This window comes from Leptodactylus fuscus, chromosome 1 (genome assembly GCF_031893055.1).
Source record: "Leptodactylus fuscus isolate aLepFus1 chromosome 1, aLepFus1.hap2, whole genome shotgun sequence".
NCBI lineage: Eukaryota > Metazoa > Chordata > Amphibia > Anura > Leptodactylidae > Leptodactylus > Leptodactylus fuscus.
In genome coordinates, this window is record NC_134265.1 from 91023182 (window position 1) to 91041843 (window position 18662).

Below are 18662 nucleotides of genomic sequence, written 5' to 3' on the forward strand. Positions count from 1 at the left end.
GTACTGGCTTAAGCAGTGGGACATGTCTGGCACTGCAGTATCTGAGTCCCTGGCGGCGTAATGTGTTACTGATGGTAGGCTTTGTTACATTGGTCCCAGCTCTCTGCAGTTCATTCACTAGGTCCCCCCGCGTTGTTCTGGGATTTTTGCTCACCGTTCTTGTGATCATTTTGACCCCACGGGGTGAGATTTTGCGTGGAGCCCCAGATCGAGGGAGATTATCAGTGGTCTTGTATGTCTTCCATTTTCTAATTATTGCTCCCACAGTTGATTTCTTCAATCCAAGCTGGTTGCCTATTGCAGATTCAGTCTTCCCAGCCTGGTACAGGGCTACAATTTTGTTTCTGGTGTCCTTTGACAGCTCTTTGGTCTTCACCATAGTGGAGTTTGGAGTCTGACTGTTTGAGGGTGTGCACAGGTGTTTTTTTATACTGATAACAAGTTTAAACAGGTGCCATTACTACAGGTAATGAGTGGAGGAAAGAGGAGACTCTTAAAGAAGAAGTTACAGGTCTGTGAGAGCCAGAAATCTTGATTGCTTGTAGGTGACCAAATACTTATTTTCCACCATAATTTGCAAAAAAAATTCTTACATAATCAGACAATGTGATTTTCTGGATTTGTTTTCTCATTTTGTCTCTCATAGTTGAGGTCTACCTATGATGTAAATTACAGACGCCTCTCATCTTTTTAAGTGGTGGAACTTGCACTATTGGTGACTGACTAAATACTTTTTTGCCCCACTGTATGGAACTATGCTTGGGTGTTTCTTCACAGACTCAGGCTGGGGCCCACAAGGTGTAATGCTGCGGAAAAATTGTTGGATTCTAGCAAATCCCATGCCCTCTTTGCGGTAAAAACCATGCTGCGGACATGTAAATAATCTCCAAAACCAACCCAGTTTTGGAGATCGCAGCATGTCAGTTATACATAGAGAAACGCCAGCAATTTCCCCATAGCTATCATTGAAACAAAAGTTCGACAAAGGAGATCTCTGTAAACTTTCTGTCTAAAGAGCTGCAGAAAGAACCGTGATGTGTTGCCGCCGCAGTTTTTCCAGCAGAACTTTTTTTTTTGCTGTGGGATGCCCCATGGGGCCTTATACTAAAGGAGTTTGTCTGTGGGAAGTTTGGGATTTCTATGCTATCTATAAAAGTTAGAAAGTGTGTGTATATATATATATATATATATATATATATATATATATTACCAACATGGGCCAAAACTTCACATGTTTTGTTAGGATATGTTAGTTTTGCAATTGATGAATTTAGTATAGCACAATCTAGAGTGCCAGAATCTCTCTTATATTGATTTGAGAAGTGAGAAGGACTCCACTGTAGATGACCTAAACCCCTTAGTTTCATGATGTATCAGCATCATATCAAATGGGCAGCTAGAGACAGCACCATATCTGCCTGATGGGGACAATGTAATTCTCTTCCCATCTAGTCTTTTAAGCAGAAATCTTTAATATTCTGCAGCAACTGAAATGAATAAAATGACTCTGTTGTAGATTACCTGGACAATGGGAACAATAAGATGGCAATCCAGCAGGCCGAAAAACTGCTTAAGAAACATAAAGACTTGCACTGCGCCAAGGTAAGAGTTTGTTTGTATTTACATACATATATAATACTATTAGTGCTGTAACAGCAATTTACTATTAATGGTTCTATTTTGGAACTTTGATGTAGTTCTCTTGTGAAATCAGGTTTGACTATTTCCACGATTTTCTCTCTATTAGGTTCTCAAAGCAATTGGGTTACAACGAACTGGCAAGCAGGAAGAAGCTTTTGTACTTGCCCAAGAGGTAGCGGCTCTGGAGCCTACTGATGATAACTCCTTGCAGGCGCTTACAATCTTATACAGGGAAATGCACAGACGTAAGGACATTGTGTGGCTATCTTGCAAAATGCATAATAAGTCTGATGGGGCCCGGGTGGAGAGGTTGGCAGTTAGTGGAAACTGATTATCCAAGTGGATTTGGGATATGGGCACTAGATCAAGCTTTTTTTTTCTTCTTCTTGATTCAAGGGCAGTATATCTCCAGTATAAAGCAATAGCAGAGCTTTATGTGACTCTGCAGTACACATCTGCAGGAGACTGTGTGACTGTCCGCTGTTGTGCTGCTGTACAGCCTCCTGTCCATCAGGTCTGAAGATGTATTTAAAGAGGTCCTTTCATGGATTTGGGCACATGCGGTGTTATATACCACTGGAAAGCCGACAGTTAGCTTTCCCGATCTGTGCCCCAGGTGAAGAGCTAGTGGTCCCAGCACTGTAGCTCTTCATTGTTAGAAGGGCGTTTCTGACAGTCTATCAGGAACGTCCTTCTTCCCAGCAGCACCTATAGCGCTGTGCTGTGTGAGTGGTACCAGGACCGCTAGCTCTTCACCCAGGGCACCGATTGGGAAAGCTGACAGTGTGCTATATCCAGCGGATTATAAAACTGCAAGTTGAAGGGTCCTAATGTTACGTTGGTCTCTTCTGCATTGTCTTTGCTCCTGGGACATTTACTTCAGCTTCTGCTGCTTGCTGCAATGCAGTTGCCACAGTAAACTTATCATAATATATGTATGTATGTGTTGTCTCTTCATCAGTCTTGACATCTTACTGTTTATGTTTTATTTGCATTTTGTGCTTACGTTTCAGAATAAATCCTTAATTGACATTTTTTAAATGCATTTTTAGCGGAACTGGTTACTAAGTTGTATGAGGCGGCAGTAAGAAAAGTCCCAAGCAGTGAAGAATATCATTCTCACCTCTTTATGGCTTATGCTAGAGTAGGGGAATACAAGAAAATGCAGCAGGTATGGATTTCTGTCCTTTTTTTTTTTTTTTTTTTTTCTCCCTGTAATGAAAATACTAAAGCTTACGTTACTAGTTTTTGTCTCTTTGCATTATAGTCAGTAGGCAATGGATTTCTGTCTCATCAATTTCTGGTGAGAAAAAAAAAGGAAAAAATCATTTTAGGAGTAGTCTGGCTAGAATGGTCCCACTTTTTTTTTTTTTTTTTTTTTTTTCCCCTCCCGTGGTGGTGTTTGTTTAAAAAAAAAAAAAAAAAAAAAAAAAAAAAAAAATTCTCTCAAAACTCAATGCATGATCATGGATTATTACGATTATTGTTGATAATGTAAATAATTACTAACTTTGCAATAATCTTTGGATAAATTAGCGCAAGAGAATATAAGAAGCTTTGTATTATATTAGAGCAAAATCTGTTTTCTCCACTTATCTGGCTCTTTTCCTGCTCCGCCCCTCCCTTCTAAACTGACTTTCATTGTAAAATACTTTCCGAATTCCCTAGCAAGATGGTCAGAATGTTACATAGGTGTCAAATTAAAGCTCACAACAGTATATGGGATAGAATATATGTTAGTAGTGTGTGACAGCAGATACACACACTCACTCACTGCTGGATATAACTGAACATGTTATGTTGTCCTAGGTCCCTGATGACTAACCTATGACACACATGTCAGAGGTGACACGCAGCAAGCTGATAGCATACGGAGGCTTGGCCACTCTTCTGCTGAGAGCACTGCGTGAACAGCAGCCATATTACCTCCGTTAGTGAAGACTGTAAGTTGTTAGGCAGTGAAGACAGGCTTCCCTCCCACACTAAATTTATGGCAGACTTGCAACCAAATAGCTGGGAACACTACAACTGTGTCCCACAGTTTCCATGTGACCGGTAGTCGGCTGGACCAAGGTCTATTCCAATAACTACAGGGGGATAGGAGAGTCATCTCAGGTGTGTGTGTGCCTTACATTAGGAGCCATTATCGTAAAGTAGCTACCAAATCTCACCCTGCTGTCAGTGTCCCCACCACAGTTACCGCTCAGCAATACTGGGGGAAGAGAACACCCCATCAGAGAAAGTTAACGCTAAGACCTCACAGTGCTACCACTGTACCCTAACACAGTTACTGCTCAGCACTTCTGGGGGAAGGGCTTGAAGTGTACGAAATACCAACCTTGAATTGAAGATATAGCAAATGAAACTCAGCAACAAAAAAAGTCACTAAGCGGCAAGGTAGAGAATTAACTTTTTTGCTTTATTAATTAATAAGGTATATATATTAAAATAAAACTTTATTAGAGCTACAAATATCAAAAAATTATGAATTTTTCTAGAAGTGACATGCCACCCAAGTTATGCTGGTTTTTTTTGTTTTTTGTTTTTTTTTACAAATTTCGACACAACGAACTCAAATGGCTGGCCCTCACTGTTCTAGGTGAAACTGTGATACAGTGAAATAAGCAGATTGTCCTCTGCCTTGTGGGAGACATAGTAGTCTCTCCCATAGTAGTCTCTACACCTCCCAGCTCAGGGAGAACTGAAAAATTTGGATAGAGCCTACAAAGGAAAAAACTAGTGTACAAATCCAGGAATCAGGAACTATAATAGCCAGAAATAGTGTTACTGTTCATGTTCGCTCACTGTACTGTCTTATACAAAGTTTGCTCAAAGTTTAGGCCTTCATTATGTATTTCTATATCTTATTTTACAGGCTGGGATGGCGCTTTACAAAATTGTTCCAAAAAACCCTTATTATTTCTGGTCTGTGATGAGTTTAATTATGCAGGTGAGCATTGAATACTGATGAAATATGTTTTAAGCTTGTGCCCCATGTGAAACACCACGGCAAAAAACACTGTGGTTTACAGTTCCTGCAAAGGGAATGGCATTCTAGCGAATCCCATCTACACATTGCAGAAAGATTCTGCCATTTCCAAAACCGTTGCATTTTTGGATATCTTGAGCATGTCCGTTATACCTATGGAAACGTCGGCGGTTTCCCTATAGGTATACTTTGTATGACTGTGGACTTTACGTGAAAAGTGATGCAGGAAAAAGTGTTGTGTTTCCGCCACATTTTCTTCCTGTAGTGCTTTATTGCTGTGGGTCCTTTAGCCTTAAAGTGTTACAAGTTTATGGCTTGTAATGTATTTATTACTGTGTTACCTGTTCAGCATCAGTAGCCTAGGTAATTGCATTATATTGGTTGCAGATTTACAGTGGTCATGATCTGTGTGCTTATTGCTTCACCAGGAACCATTGTCTACAGTAATCTTAGAATTGCTTCAACTTCCTATGTAAGACATTGAGAAAGTGATACAAGTGAGGCAAACTTGCTTTTTGTATGTGAATGGTTGTTGGCATAGAATTAGATCTGTTCATGAGTGGTCATAGTATTTTTATGCAGCTGAAATAGTAAATAGGCTGTCAATATTGAGTCAATGGGGGTCTGAATTCCAGCAAACCATCTGATTGAAGGGGCTCTGGCACTACATCAAGCGCTGTGGTTACTTCATTGTTTGCGTGGTACAGCTGCCATTAAGTTGTGGCGACCTTTTATTGCAGAATTGGTGCTCAGTCCCATTCAAGTGAATAGGGCTGAACTGAAATACCAGACACAGCCACTTCGATCTGCTGATCAGTGACGTACTTTTGAGTCCGACGCCCGCAGATCTGATATTGATGGCCTATACTAAGGATAGGCCATAAGTATCAGCGTCCTGAAAACCCCTTTTATGTTACTGTATGTTTCTTCAATATTTCACTTTTAATGTTTCTCCAGTCTATATCAGCACAAGATGAAAAACTTTCTAAAACAATGTTTTTGCCCCTGGCTGAAAGAATGGTTGAAAAAATGGTAAAGGAGGATAAGATTGAAGCAGAGGCTGAGGTAAGAACATGTGGCATATTCTATTTTATCGCAGAACCACCACAAGCGCACGCAAACATGTACAACTATGTACATAGTTCCCATAGTGATATTCTGTATAGCCGTTTTCTGAGTGCTGTGTGTGTGTGTGTGTGTGTGTGTGTGTGTGTGTGTGTGTGTGTGTGTGTTCATTAATTTGTCAATTATAACATGAAACCTGTAAAACCTCTAAACAACAATTGTCAGTATGAGGGCAAAGGAATAGGTGTCAAGACTGTAACTATAAAGCGTATTGTACAAAAACATTGAGTGAGCATCACTATATTATTTTAATATTTAATGTTTATGCAATTTATTCAATGTTTAATGCTTTTTTATAGGTTGAATTGTACTACATGATTTTGGAGCGTCTGGGAAAACATGAGGAAGCCCTAGAGGTTATCAGAGGGAAACTTGGTGGTATGTATCTCTCTACATGTAGTTTACACAGCTTTATTTTCCATGGATGGGCTATTTTAATATCTCTATCAGTGTTTCCATTTTTTAGGTTCACTTATACGAAAAGAAAAAAAAATTAAATCCCGACAGTCAAATGTCATATGACCTCACAAATGGTTCACAATGGACAATATTGACTATAATGAGCTTCTTTAGGATTCCTTTATGGTTTCTTACTTTTTGGATCATTTCCATCCATGATTTTTGACACAATCTGCAATGAAGTTTCTTAGCAGCAACATGAACATAGCCTAAAATTGTTCCTCTTTCTACTACGGCAGAAATAATCTGAGAGTCCGGGTAGAGAGTGAAGATTAATAGTATTTGTGCTAGTATTTGGTTCCCATTCTGTAATTCTAACCTGCCTGTCTATCTACCGGAACAAAAAATAAAACCCCTGTAGTAGCACCATGTGAAAAAATGTGGGTGCTTGCGGGTTAACTTGATCTGATGGTCATGTAGTAGCCAGATGCCAAGCAGGTGCTGTTGCACTAAATGTAGTCTGAATTAAAAAAAAAATATTGGGGTGTTGTAGTGTGCAAGCCCTGTGACTTCACTGGTGGAGAGTCCTACAAAAGACATAAATATCACATTGTGAGAGTGAATAAAGTTTCCAGTATCCTTGAATTACATTTGGATGCTGCAGCATCTTTGCCCACCTGATGTCTAGCCTTAAACAGTTAATGCACTTAGTTCTACACAAGCGTTGTGATCTTTTCCCATTTTTTCGGCATTATATGTATAAATTCTGTTTGTGTTTTTTTAAATTAAAACAATGGACTTGACAGATCTAAAAGTTATGTCTTGTATGATTGATGAACAGAAAAGCTGACCAGTGAGCTGCAGAGTCGGGAAAACAAGTGTATGGCGATGTACAAGAAGCTGAGCAGGTGGCCTGAATGTAATGCACTTTCCAAAAGACTTCTGTTACTAAAGTGAGTCCTTGAATTACCTGCTTGTGCTTTTAAATCTGAGCTTTAAACCTGTATGAATATAGTATAGAATGTATAAGATTGTATTTAAAGAAGTTACCACCTATCCAACAAGTAGTGCATAAGTGTGTGCTCCTGGATCTTCTGTGTGAATAGAGTGGTTGTGTGCTGGCATGCCCACTGCCCATTTAACTTCTAGGGGACTAACCAAGTGCTGTACTTCGTGATCTTTGGAACTCCTGTTTTCATAAATGTTGAGGCGACTAAAGGGCATTCAGAATTTTTCCCACCTACCCTGTTAGTGGGAAAATGCCTTTTATGAATTAATCTAATATATGGAAGATTTTCTATGACTTTGTGCTTTATTTTGGTGTCTTTTTGAGAAAATCTGTAGAATAACCTTTTGATTATTTTGTTGCTTCTTTTTAGCTCAGATGACTGGCAGTTCTACTTGTCCTACTTTGATTCTGTGTTTTACCTTATTGATGAGAATTGGACACCACCAGCAGAAGGCCCTATGTAAGTGTCTACATGTTTAGATAAAAGTAAATTGTTTCCCAAACCTCATGAGATGAATTAAATGGGCTCTATCATTGGGAAAAGTCATTTTTAGATAAGCACATCCTTGCATAGCCTTTAGAAAGACTATTTCACACCTACCTTTTGTATGTAAATTGCCTCAGTAGATTTTGAATAAGTCAGTTTTTATCCATATGTCAGTTAGCTTCCATCGTGCATCGGGAGTGTCTGTGTGTACGGTCTGCCCTGTGTATGTACAGCAGAGGTGAGTCATGAGCACAGCAGCATCTACTATACATACACATAGAGCAGACGGTGCACAGAGACACTTCCGCTCCATGGTGGAAGCTCATTAACATATGGATAAAAATAGACTTCAATGTACATACAAAAGGTACATGTGGAATAGCCTTTCTAAAGGCTATGCAAGGATATGATCTAAAAATGACTTTTCCCAATGATAGAGCCCCTTAAGCTTCAACTCAGGACTTGTGAAAACCAGATACAGAAAATCTCAGCCTGTAATGAACACGTTCTACCTCTTCTCTTTATTCTGTACGTACTTTAGCTCCACTAGCTACCACATTCCATTTTCCAGGTCCCTTTTTGCTTTTGGCTTCCTTCATTTGACAACACATGCACTCATTTTTCTTCCTATATTCTTTAATGTGGTAACTTTCTTTGATAGCCAAACAGCTCCCTAGACTGCCAAATATAAAGAGAGGCTTAGCCTCACATAGGCAAAGGGGCAAGTGGATACGTTTACTTCACATCCGTCATTTATTAGCAGAGGACATCCTTTTGACCTTTTCCTGAGGCATACAGAGGGCCACCACAAAGAGTTCTTACAACAGGACCTCAGTATGACATCTGTCTCTGGCTGCTGTAGTGTTTCATAGGAAATAATATTGAACATATTGGAGCATTTTTTGTTTTTATGATGTAGTCATCTGCATCTTGACACTTTAAAAAATACGCTATTTTGGGGAGGGGGTTCAATGTGTGTTACAGAATATTTTTCTTGTCATCTCTTTCCACTTTAATACTGAAATGAATGTCTTGGCTCTTGATATGCCTGTCCCTGGTGAGTGATCATATTTATCTTTACTGCAGGTCACTGGAAGGAAATCTCGATTACACAACTGAACAAGCAGTTCAATTTATAGAACAACAGATAGAAGCAGATACAAAGAGTCTTCGCCCACTACGGGGACCACATTTAGCCAAACTTGAGCTGATCCGTCGCCTGAGACAGAGGGGTTGTAATGATGAATATAAGCTAGGTAAAGGGATCTATCCAAAAATCAAAAAGCGTTTTTGTTGACTTCGATATAATATGTTAAAGCTTCTCTCGTACACAAGGGGAGAATCTACACAATATCACATTACTATAGCAAGGTGGGTGAGATTGCAACAAATGTCATCCACATGCTGTGATGAAAAAAAATTGTGTGAAATGAACATCTAATTTGGTTTATAAACTTTGTCAATTTTTGTTGAGGATTTTCTGATATTTAAATCCATGCCAAAATTTGGATATATAATATGAAGATTTTGCAGCAAATCTTGTACAGATCCTTGCTCCTGTTTGTTACATTCAGCATGCTGCTTGTTGGCGGTAAGATGTTCAAGAACATGAGGACCTTTTAGGGTTCATTTAATTTTTGTGTTTCTGTTCAGGAGAGCCAGAGGATCTGATGTTTCAGTATTTCCTGAAGTTCGGGGACAAGCCCTGTTGTTTCACTGACCTTAAGGTTTTTGTGGATCTTCTCTCTTCAAGTCAGCACTCAAGTGTAAGTAACAAAAAATAAATACTGAATGATGATGTCCATAAACACTTGCTATGCTACCGATCCCTGTCAATAATTCATACTGCCCTCATAAAGTTTCTTATTGACCAATAACTATATAGTTTAGTGTTCAGTTATGTTGGCGAGCAGTGGTATGTAGTGTCTAGGTGTATATGGGAACAAAAGTCATGGAGAAGTTTGCATAAAGTATGTAGTTTGAATAAGGCACAAAACCTTGCTAATAAACATCCTTTATAATCTAGTTTATAAACAGATTGCTGGGCTCGTTGCCTCTGACTCCTCCAGTCGAGGGCGATGTTGCATTGCCAGCAGACATCAAGGCTATGCAGAGACACCTTTGTGTGGTTCAGCTCTCCAGGCTGCTTGACCTCAGCCACAAGATGGAAAAGGTGCAAAAGCAGGAAGCCATTAGAGAAGTTATTGTAAGATACAGACATGGTCTACAGTTTGGTAAGTAAAAGGTCATCTGGATTAATAAAATGCTCTTCATTTACAAACTATACAATCCTCTTTAAATTACATTATAAGCTTATAATGTGATATAAAATATATTGTGTTCACCAGGATCACTCCAATTCAATACCTTTTTATGTTTAAGGAAGTATTTCAGCAAGAAAATCTGTCAAACTAAAGACCGTACCTTGCAAGACGGCTTCTACACTTTCCAAAGATGCCTTTCTTCTGCATTGCAACTCCCATTTTCATGAAAATCACTTCTTTTTTTTTTTATTATTATGCAGATTAGCTGAAAAGGGCTTTAGGGGGATTAGGCTTCTTTGCTCTAGGGCAGGGGTAGGGAACCTTCGGCTCTCCAGCTGCTGTGAAACTACAACTCCCATCATGCTCTATTCACTTCCATGGGAGTTCTAAGAACAGCAGAGCAAGTATGCATGCTGGGAGTTGTAGTTTTGCAACAGCTGGAGAGCCGTACGTTCCCTACCCATGCTCTAGAGTATTAGAATGAACTGCAATGTGGGTGATGTCATCCAAGCAGTAGGAGGAGGGGAGAAAGTTAGGGGTGATTATTTTAGAGCAAAGTGTGAAGCCGCAGAAGGAGAACAAATGCACCTAAAGTCCTTTACAGCTTACAGTGTACAAGAATGTTCTGATATTCATGGGAACTGAGCTACCATGTAGAAAGTGTAGAAGCTGCCCTAGAAGGTGCTGTCGTTAGTTTGATATCAATGTTCCTCCTCCTGACGGGCAACACAGTGGCTCAGTGGTTAGCACTGCAGCCTTGCAGTGCTGGAGTCCTGGGTTTGAATCCTGCCATGGACATCATCTGCAAGAAGTTTGTATGTTCTCCGCGTGTTTGCGTAGATTTCCTCCCATACTCCAAAAAGACATACTGATAGGGTTAAAAAAAAAAATTCCTTCTGATAGACTCCCTTTCATAATTTATAATTGCATTTATTGAGTCTTTTTTTTTTTTTTCTTTTATACTGTGCACCTGTTCTCACGTACATGCCTAATTATTTTACAACTTTATGTATCCGCAGGGAAATCATGTCTGAAGACAGAGCTGCAATTTTCTGACTACTACTGCTTAATAGGAGCACATATGCTGCTGGATCTGTGGAGTAATGGCAAGTGTGCCCCTTTTTTTTGTTTACAAGCCATATTGAGTATCTTATGTAATGTAAACTTTTTTTCTGCTTATTTCATTGGGGCAAATGGCAAAGACCTGGCCACTAGGATACTGACACTAGGATTAGCAAAAAATGTTGGCTCCGCCTCTGGGCTATAACTTCTGCGCAGACACTATGCTAGCCAGTTTTAGCCTAGTGTCCGTAGAAGCCAGTCACGACCTGACTCAGGTCTTCTGCCTGCCCCTGGGTTGGAGATATCTCTGCCGTTAGTTGCGGCACCAATCTCTGCCCACCATCAGAAGGGTATTCCTGACAGGGTAGTTGGGCTGGGAGGAACACCCTCACCCCAACAGTACTCGTTGATAGCCCAGTATGGTCAGAGGGGGAGGGGCGTTCCTTACCGCTGACACTGATTCAGGCTATCAGGGAGAGCTCAAGAGTAGACCATTGTGCCTCCGTGTGGCAGCTCATTCCACAAGAGCTGTCGGAGCATCCGCCGCCCAGATCTGCAAGGCTGACACCTGGGCCTCTGTCCTCACTTTCACCAATTTCTATACTCATTTTGCCTTTTCCCCAATGAATAACAATGGGAAAAGGATTTTATGGTGCGTACAAAAACTCATTAATTTAACCAGAACTTAGTTTACTTCAATAATACTAACAGAAAGTGAGCCATGGATCAATCCATGTCATCAATCATGCTCAACAGTTAGGTTTCTGTTATGAGGTTTCATTCTGCTAGTTGAAATACTGCAGCATTGCTGTACATGACATTAGGTAGAACAGTGAATAAGCATTTCTGGTTTGAAGTTAAAATACAGTGAGTGCAAATTTTCTTAAACTGTATCAAAATTGGTAACATTTTTTATTCCCCCTTTCCCCTTAATTGTGTATCTGTACAGGAGAGAACTGGGCTGTATGGCAATGTCTTGCCCTTTTGGAGGAAGGTTTAAGTAACAGCCCTTCAAATGCTCAGTTTAAACTGCTGCTTATTCGCATATTCTGCACACTGGGTGCATTTGAGCCAGCAATGGAGCTGTACAGCAGCCTTGATGCTAAGCACATACAGCACGACACAATTGGGTAAGTTGTACAATGCCACATTTCTCCCTACCTAATTTTTATTTATTTTTGCGTTTCTGGACTGGAAATAGGACCAGTCATTCACAGTTGTGGTTGATTTAAAAATAGCTGATGTGCTGTGGTTCCTCACATATGACTGAAAACTGCTTAGGGCTCGTTCACATCTGCGTCCCAGTCTCCGTTTTGCAGGTTTCCGTTTCCTGCCCGAAACTGGGCAGGAGACGGAAACCTGCAGTCATTTTTCAGACCCATTCATTGAAATGGGTTTGAAAAGTGTCCGGCCGTGAGCGCCTGTGAGCGTTTTGTGCTCTCCACACAGTCTGCTAGGTTTCCGTCTTCTGTCAGCAGAAGACGGAAACCTGAAAAAGTAAATCGGGCGCTGTTGTGAACCCAGCGTTAGCAAAAAATGTGAATTGCTGTTTTGTTTTGGGTTTTTTTAAACTTATTTTATGCACATTAAATCAGTGTCAAATTGCAGCAAAATGTATGTGACGAACTGAACGACAGCCAGGACTTCACAATATACACTTGAAGAGGACCTTTCACCACCTGGGGCACATGCGGTTTTATATACCGCTAGAAAGCCGACAGTGCACTGAAATCAGCTTTCACGTTCTGTGTCCCCGGTGAAGAGCTATCAGTGACGGTATCGTAGCTCTTCACTGTCAGAAGGGTGTTTGACAGTCAGTCAGGAATGCCCTTCCTCAGCGTCATGGCTGGTCGGTAAGCAACGCCCCTCTCACAGTACAGCGCTATAAACACCCTTCTGACAGTGAAGAACTACGGTACTGGCACTGATAGCTCTTCACTGGGGACACAGAACGTGAACACTGATAGTGCGCTGAATTCAGCACCCTGTCGGCTTTCTAGCGCTGTTTTACACCGCATGTGGCCCAGGTGGAGAAAGGTCCTCTTTAAGCAATTCCTTGCCCTCCAGTTAAAGGGATTCAATCATTAAAATTTTATTTTTTGTCCCTAACACATAGGAATAGCCTTAACAAAGGCTATTCTTCTCCTACCTTTAAATGTCTTTTCTTTGCCGCCGTTCCGTAGATATCCCGGTTTTGTTCGGGACGCTAATGAGATTTCTCACATCACTGGGGGCGGTAAAGGTCTGAGCTTAACAGTAGCTGAATGTGTCAAATAGTTGCATAAGTTAAGACCCACCTGGAACCTAACCAAGTCCTTTTGTGAGAATAGTGGGTAGTCCTTACTAACACCATACAGTGTAATCCTCTCTGAGTGGGCTCCTATATGGTATAATGCCCTGTTGGTGTTCCTAAAAAGTATAATGCCCCGCTTGAGGTGTAGTAAAACTACAAGAAACTCCCTCCTTCCTGTTGCGTAATGGCAATGATTGTATTCAGTAGAAAGACTGATCTCCTGACCACTGTAATTTTTGCACTTATTTCTTGCTACTGTAGCATCAGCAGGGTTCAGAAATTGTCCCTGTGACCCAAACAGCAGCAAAGCCACAATTGTCCTACTCTTGCATAGGCAGCAGAAACTGAGTTGCATATTATTGACCCCTGTTGCTACAGTATCGATACGTCAGTGCAAAAGGGACAGCGGTCAGGAGAGAAGTCTTGATTCTGAGCCCAAATTACAGAATACATGCAATCATTTTCATGCATTTTCTTATGCGTCATTTAGCTCTGTATATGTATGATTTAGCTATTTTTGTTGGAGATCTTTATGGTGTTATAATTAGTTTGTAGAATGGCTGCTTCATTTTAATGAAAAGCTGCTTTTTATTCCTATGCAAATGAGCTAAGAGTGCAACTGGGGTAGCTGAGCATCGCAGATGGAAAATTGACAAGTGTTCTTATTTTACAGCTATTTACTCACTCGTTTTGCTGCACCCTTGGGTCACTACACTGCTGCATCACAATCTTGCAATGCCGCTCTTAGATTTTTCCATTCTAACCAAAAAGATGTAAGTATATTGTGTGTGTGCTGTATCTTCCAGTGTGACAGTAAAAGGATATTGGGGCACATTTATTATTTAATTTACTTCTGACATCTGGTTAAAAAAAAAAATAATAATCTCAAACATAGGGTTTGTGGCATTTAAATGCCAGTGGAAACAATATTAGTCACAAATGGCTTTTTTTTTTTGTGTGCCTTCCACGCAACGTTGGTGAAATATCCGCAGAGTTGATTGATAGAAAGGGGACCGTGATTTGGTTCCAGATGTGGTCCCTTTTTACAGGGTGAATTGCTACAGCACACAACAGGAAGTGTCCTCTTAGATACCCAAAGAAGTGCTGCAGATTTTAATATTAGATATTTTTTTGCTGTAGCTGAAAAAAAAAAAATCTGCTAGAGAGAAATCTGTCTGAATCCCATTGAAATCAATGGGAGAGCTTGGAGAAGTGTTTTTGTTTTGTTTTTGTGGATTGAACCTCTAAAATCTGCCTGCAAAAAAACACTTAGTGAACTTACCCTACTATGTCCAAATATATTCGGTCTTTGTGTTGAGTAAGAAACAGCATACCTGGTACAAAAAAAGGGCAAAGTCAACACGTGGCTCAGTGATTAGCACTGCAGCCTTTCAGCACTGGAGTCCTGGGTTCGAATCCTGCCAAAAACAACATCTGCAAGGAGTTTGTATGTTCTCCCCGTGTCTGTGTGGATTTCCTCACATTCTACAAAGACATACTGATAGGAAAATAAATGTACAGTGTCTGTAGTTCTTAATGGACTACGTATTAATATTTCAGTCTCGCTTGTGTATTATTCATGTTCGTGTTTTGTATTTATTTCAGACCTCAGAATATATTATACAAGCCTACAAATATGGAGCCTTTGAGAAAATCCCAGAATTTATTGCATTTAGAAACCGGTTGAACAATTCTCTTCATTTTGCACAAGTTCGCACGGAAAGAATGTTGCTGGACCTCTTACTTGACGCCAATATGTAAGTACTTTGTCCTGGATATCGGCCATAAAGGGGTTGTACAACTTTCAAAAGTTCCATAAGTGCTGGAGGAAGGGAGAGCAAATTATATATATAATATATATATTTTTTTTTTAAATCATTTCTCCCTGGTCTGTTCTGTTTCCGGATGACCTCAGAAGGTGACAGTCATTTGTCTCGTTTGACCGCTGCAGCCAATCCCAAGCCTCAGAGGTGACCTACTGGTTACAATGACAAACATTTGTAATGCGTTTTTTCCCAAACACTCATCCCCAACACTCACAAGGCTCAGTTGTTTTTACAGGATGACAACTTGCCCATCTGTATATTTTTGGCATGTGGAAAGACGCCCACGCAAACAGAGGGAGAACATATAAACTCCAAGCTGATGTTGTCCTTAGTCTTTTTTGAGTGATGTCTGAACTTTTTAGGCAACCCTTTACTCCCCCATTCTCTTCTTTAGTTGAAGTTATTTTATGTACGTTTTTGTACCAGTTCAGTAACAGTGTTACTGGTTTTTCAGTTCCACTAGCCTAGAAGAAAATATAAAGTCCATGAGTCTGACGCCAGAGGAGGATGACATTCCATGGAAGGAACTTCGAGACAACAGGGACCTGACTGTGCTTTTTAACTGGGATTCAAAAGACAGGTAACTGTGTTCATCTGCAAATGCTGGAAAGTTCTTCTATAATTATGTTTGGTTAATCCCACTTCATAAGAAGCAAATGGGTGCTTTTTCCTAACATTGCAGTGGTCCACAAATATATCAAACGTGTCACTTATCAGAATATCTAATCCAGAGGAAAATGCATGAATTTAGAATATGAGGTGCACATGGAGTGTTCCCCCCACCCCTTAAAGGGTTATTCCCATCTCAGTATTTCTCACTGAATACATAGGATGTGCCATAAATGCTTTATGGATGTGGATCCCAACTCTGAAGTTTCTGCAATGAACCTTGCATGCTGAATGTTATTTTCTATGCAATGAATTGTTGCTGATATATAACTTTTAGGTATCATGTACAATTCTATCCATTTACCCACCTTCTCTTTTATTAGAGACGTGTCAGAAGAACATAGGCAGCTGTCACTGGAGGAAGAGCGGATTTGGCTGCTCATCCGATCACTGACCTTAAGGTTGGTTAGTGGACTGACTACTCTTAATCATACAAATGAACCTAAGAATTCTGAGAAGGCTACAGAGAATGGCGTCTCCTCCAAGATTGATACTGTCCGAGCTTTGTTACGACAGTATGAAGAGGCATTGGATTCAGGAACACAGTTTAATGAGAAGAAGGTTAAGGTACAAATGTGATTCACCTGAAATGAAAATACAAAACTTAAAATGACGTTCTAATATCACATCAGAACATTGATGCATAGTTTTCATTTCTTTTTCTTAAAATATAGTATCCGTTTCTTGGACCTCCATCCTCTCGACTTTCCGGGTTCTTGAGTAGTGGCAGCTGTCAGTGTCAGAAAGAGGCTTTCCAGCTGGTGAATGATATTTATAATTTGGACACATGTGGAATAGGTAAAAGTTCTTTCCACCTAGGTATTATGTATGTATTCATGTTTCTTAAATGTACTAAACCTTTTTCATCAAATGTTTCAGAAGTCAATAATACTGTATGTGTACATGAGAACTATCACTATTTCTACCCATTATGACTTCCCCTCTTGTTTGCTCAGAGCAGAGGATATCTTCTCCTCTAAGTTTCTCTCATTCAGAAGCATAAGTAGGATCACATAGGACACCATGGAGCTGTCCTGACTTGTATTGATGATGTCAATAAATAAATTTTAGTGAGATACACTACATTCACGTCTGCGCCTGATGTCCGTCTGTCAAATTGCAGACAACAAAAAAATGAGGATAAAATGACAGACCCCATTATAGTCAATTGTTGTCTGTATATTTGTCTCCTTCTATAATACGTTGAAATTAGAGATGAGCGAGTAATATTCGATCGAATACCTCCCCGCCGTAGGTTTCCGTGTAAGCGGCCGAATACCAATGGGTTAAAAGCATCAAATATTCGAGGCGCTTAACCCCTTGGTGTTCGGCCGCTTACATGGAAACTTACGTGGGGAGGTATTCGATAGAATACTATTCGCTCATCTCTTGTTGAAATATGACACCTCTTGGAAATTCAGCAGATATTTTAGAGTGAATGTTAATTTTGCCTGTAGGGGGCAGCATTTGTAGCATTTTTCACTTGGATTATTGATTTATGTGATGTATGTTGGAAACTGTGTCCATCTACATATAGGAACAACCTCTTTTAGTATGGTCACAAATGATCCATGGTCACTGTCCCCGACTAGCTAGCTGCACTAATGGACGTGACAATTTAATGTGTTACATAGTTGCCGGTTGATTTGATACAATCGTGGAGATTATCAGAAGATCATCAGGGGTTAGAGGAACCAAACCTACTTAAATCAGTTGACCCCTAGGACAGCTTCATTCTCAGTAGAAGCTTATTACTCTGTTCTGCTAGAATAAACTTTCTCTTAAAGGAGGATTAAGTTCTATCTCGGAACTTATCCTTTATCAGCAGGATCGGGAATAAGTTGAAGATTGGTGTGGGCCCAAGAATGGGTGTATTTCACTCCCTGTTCTGAAAGGAGCAGTGGTTGGACATGTTTGCTCTTGCTTCTTTCTTTTCGGTTGGATCACTGGAGATTAGTAGAAATGTGTACTTCATCCATCTCCAGCAGTACCATGGAATGGAGTAGGGTGGAATCCACCTGAAGAAAGGTCATGTCGCTTTTTTTCCACTAGCGGAAAGAATCCGCTAGTGGAATACATAGATCTCTATGGTGAGGCTGATTTTGAGGCGGATTCAGTGTCAAAATCCTCACCAAAAAAATCTGTGTTCATTGACCCTTTCTGTTTAAAAAAGATGTTTTTTCAAATGGATACTGCGTCTAACAGAAATTGAGCAAAATTCAGCTGTAATGTGAGATCTGTAGTGAGTGCAGTAAATTGTATACCCGAGTGACGGCCTGTTGAGCGCTAAAGGTAATATTCTAGAACAAACTAACCTTTTCATTTCTTATTCTTTTATTAAATGGGGAGGGGGGTGGTATTAAATGTTTCCAGTTAATAAAATGATAGATTTTAGTTAGTTATTTTGTTGAGAAAATAAAGAACAGAGTTAAGAAAAAGATAACCTAATTGTAACTGATGAATAACAGTCCAGACACCGCAGCAGTGATGTCAGATATTTATTTCAGGTGTGTAATTTGTCACTGCTGCTGGTTGTGACGCTGACACTAGGTTCACACTAACATTCGGGTTTCCGTCCTTCAGATCCACTTGGAGACCCAAAGACTGGAAACCCTATCTGCTTCAAAAGCAGTTACATGTGGAAACCCCATAGACTATAATAGGGTCCGTCAGGAGCAAAGTATTCCTTGTAGGCCTATTATCGCTGCCCATTTTAAGCGAAATGTAGGATGGAGTCTCTATGGAGACTCAGAAGCTAGTGTGAACCTAGTGTAAGCACGCTAGTGGCAGGATTCCCTCTTGTTAAAATGTAACTTTTAATTATATTAAGTGATAAAAAAAAAAAAAAGTACACAAACCAAACGCCCCAAGTGTTGAAAGTGTTACTGAAAAACAAAT

The 18662-nt window shown here is 40.0% G+C and overlaps 1 protein-coding gene across 1 annotated transcript in view; it reads left to right on the top strand.

The window, feature by feature from the left end:
- NAA25 (N-alpha-acetyltransferase 25, NatB auxiliary subunit) overlaps positions 1 to 18662 on the top strand; it is a 46434-nt gene that overhangs the window by 11620 nt on the left and 16152 nt on the right. Inside the window, exons 2-19 of the mRNA XM_075272807.1 lie at positions 1517 to 1602; positions 1748 to 1886; positions 2694 to 2812; positions 4517 to 4591; positions 5588 to 5695; positions 6055 to 6133; positions 6996 to 7107; positions 7534 to 7623; positions 8737 to 8906; positions 9304 to 9416; positions 9677 to 9884; positions 10934 to 11020; positions 11926 to 12106; positions 13943 to 14042; positions 14875 to 15026; positions 15550 to 15675; positions 16088 to 16331; positions 16439 to 16562. Coding sequence (XP_075128908.1) covers positions 1517 to 1602; positions 1748 to 1886; positions 2694 to 2812; positions 4517 to 4591; positions 5588 to 5695; positions 6055 to 6133; positions 6996 to 7107; positions 7534 to 7623; positions 8737 to 8906; positions 9304 to 9416; positions 9677 to 9884; positions 10934 to 11020; positions 11926 to 12106; positions 13943 to 14042; positions 14875 to 15026; positions 15550 to 15675; positions 16088 to 16331; positions 16439 to 16562 — 2313 coding nt within the window. The remainder of the gene's footprint in view (positions 1 to 1516; positions 1603 to 1747; positions 1887 to 2693; positions 2813 to 4516; positions 4592 to 5587; positions 5696 to 6054; positions 6134 to 6995; positions 7108 to 7533; positions 7624 to 8736; positions 8907 to 9303; positions 9417 to 9676; positions 9885 to 10933; positions 11021 to 11925; positions 12107 to 13942; positions 14043 to 14874; positions 15027 to 15549; positions 15676 to 16087; positions 16332 to 16438; positions 16563 to 18662) is intronic.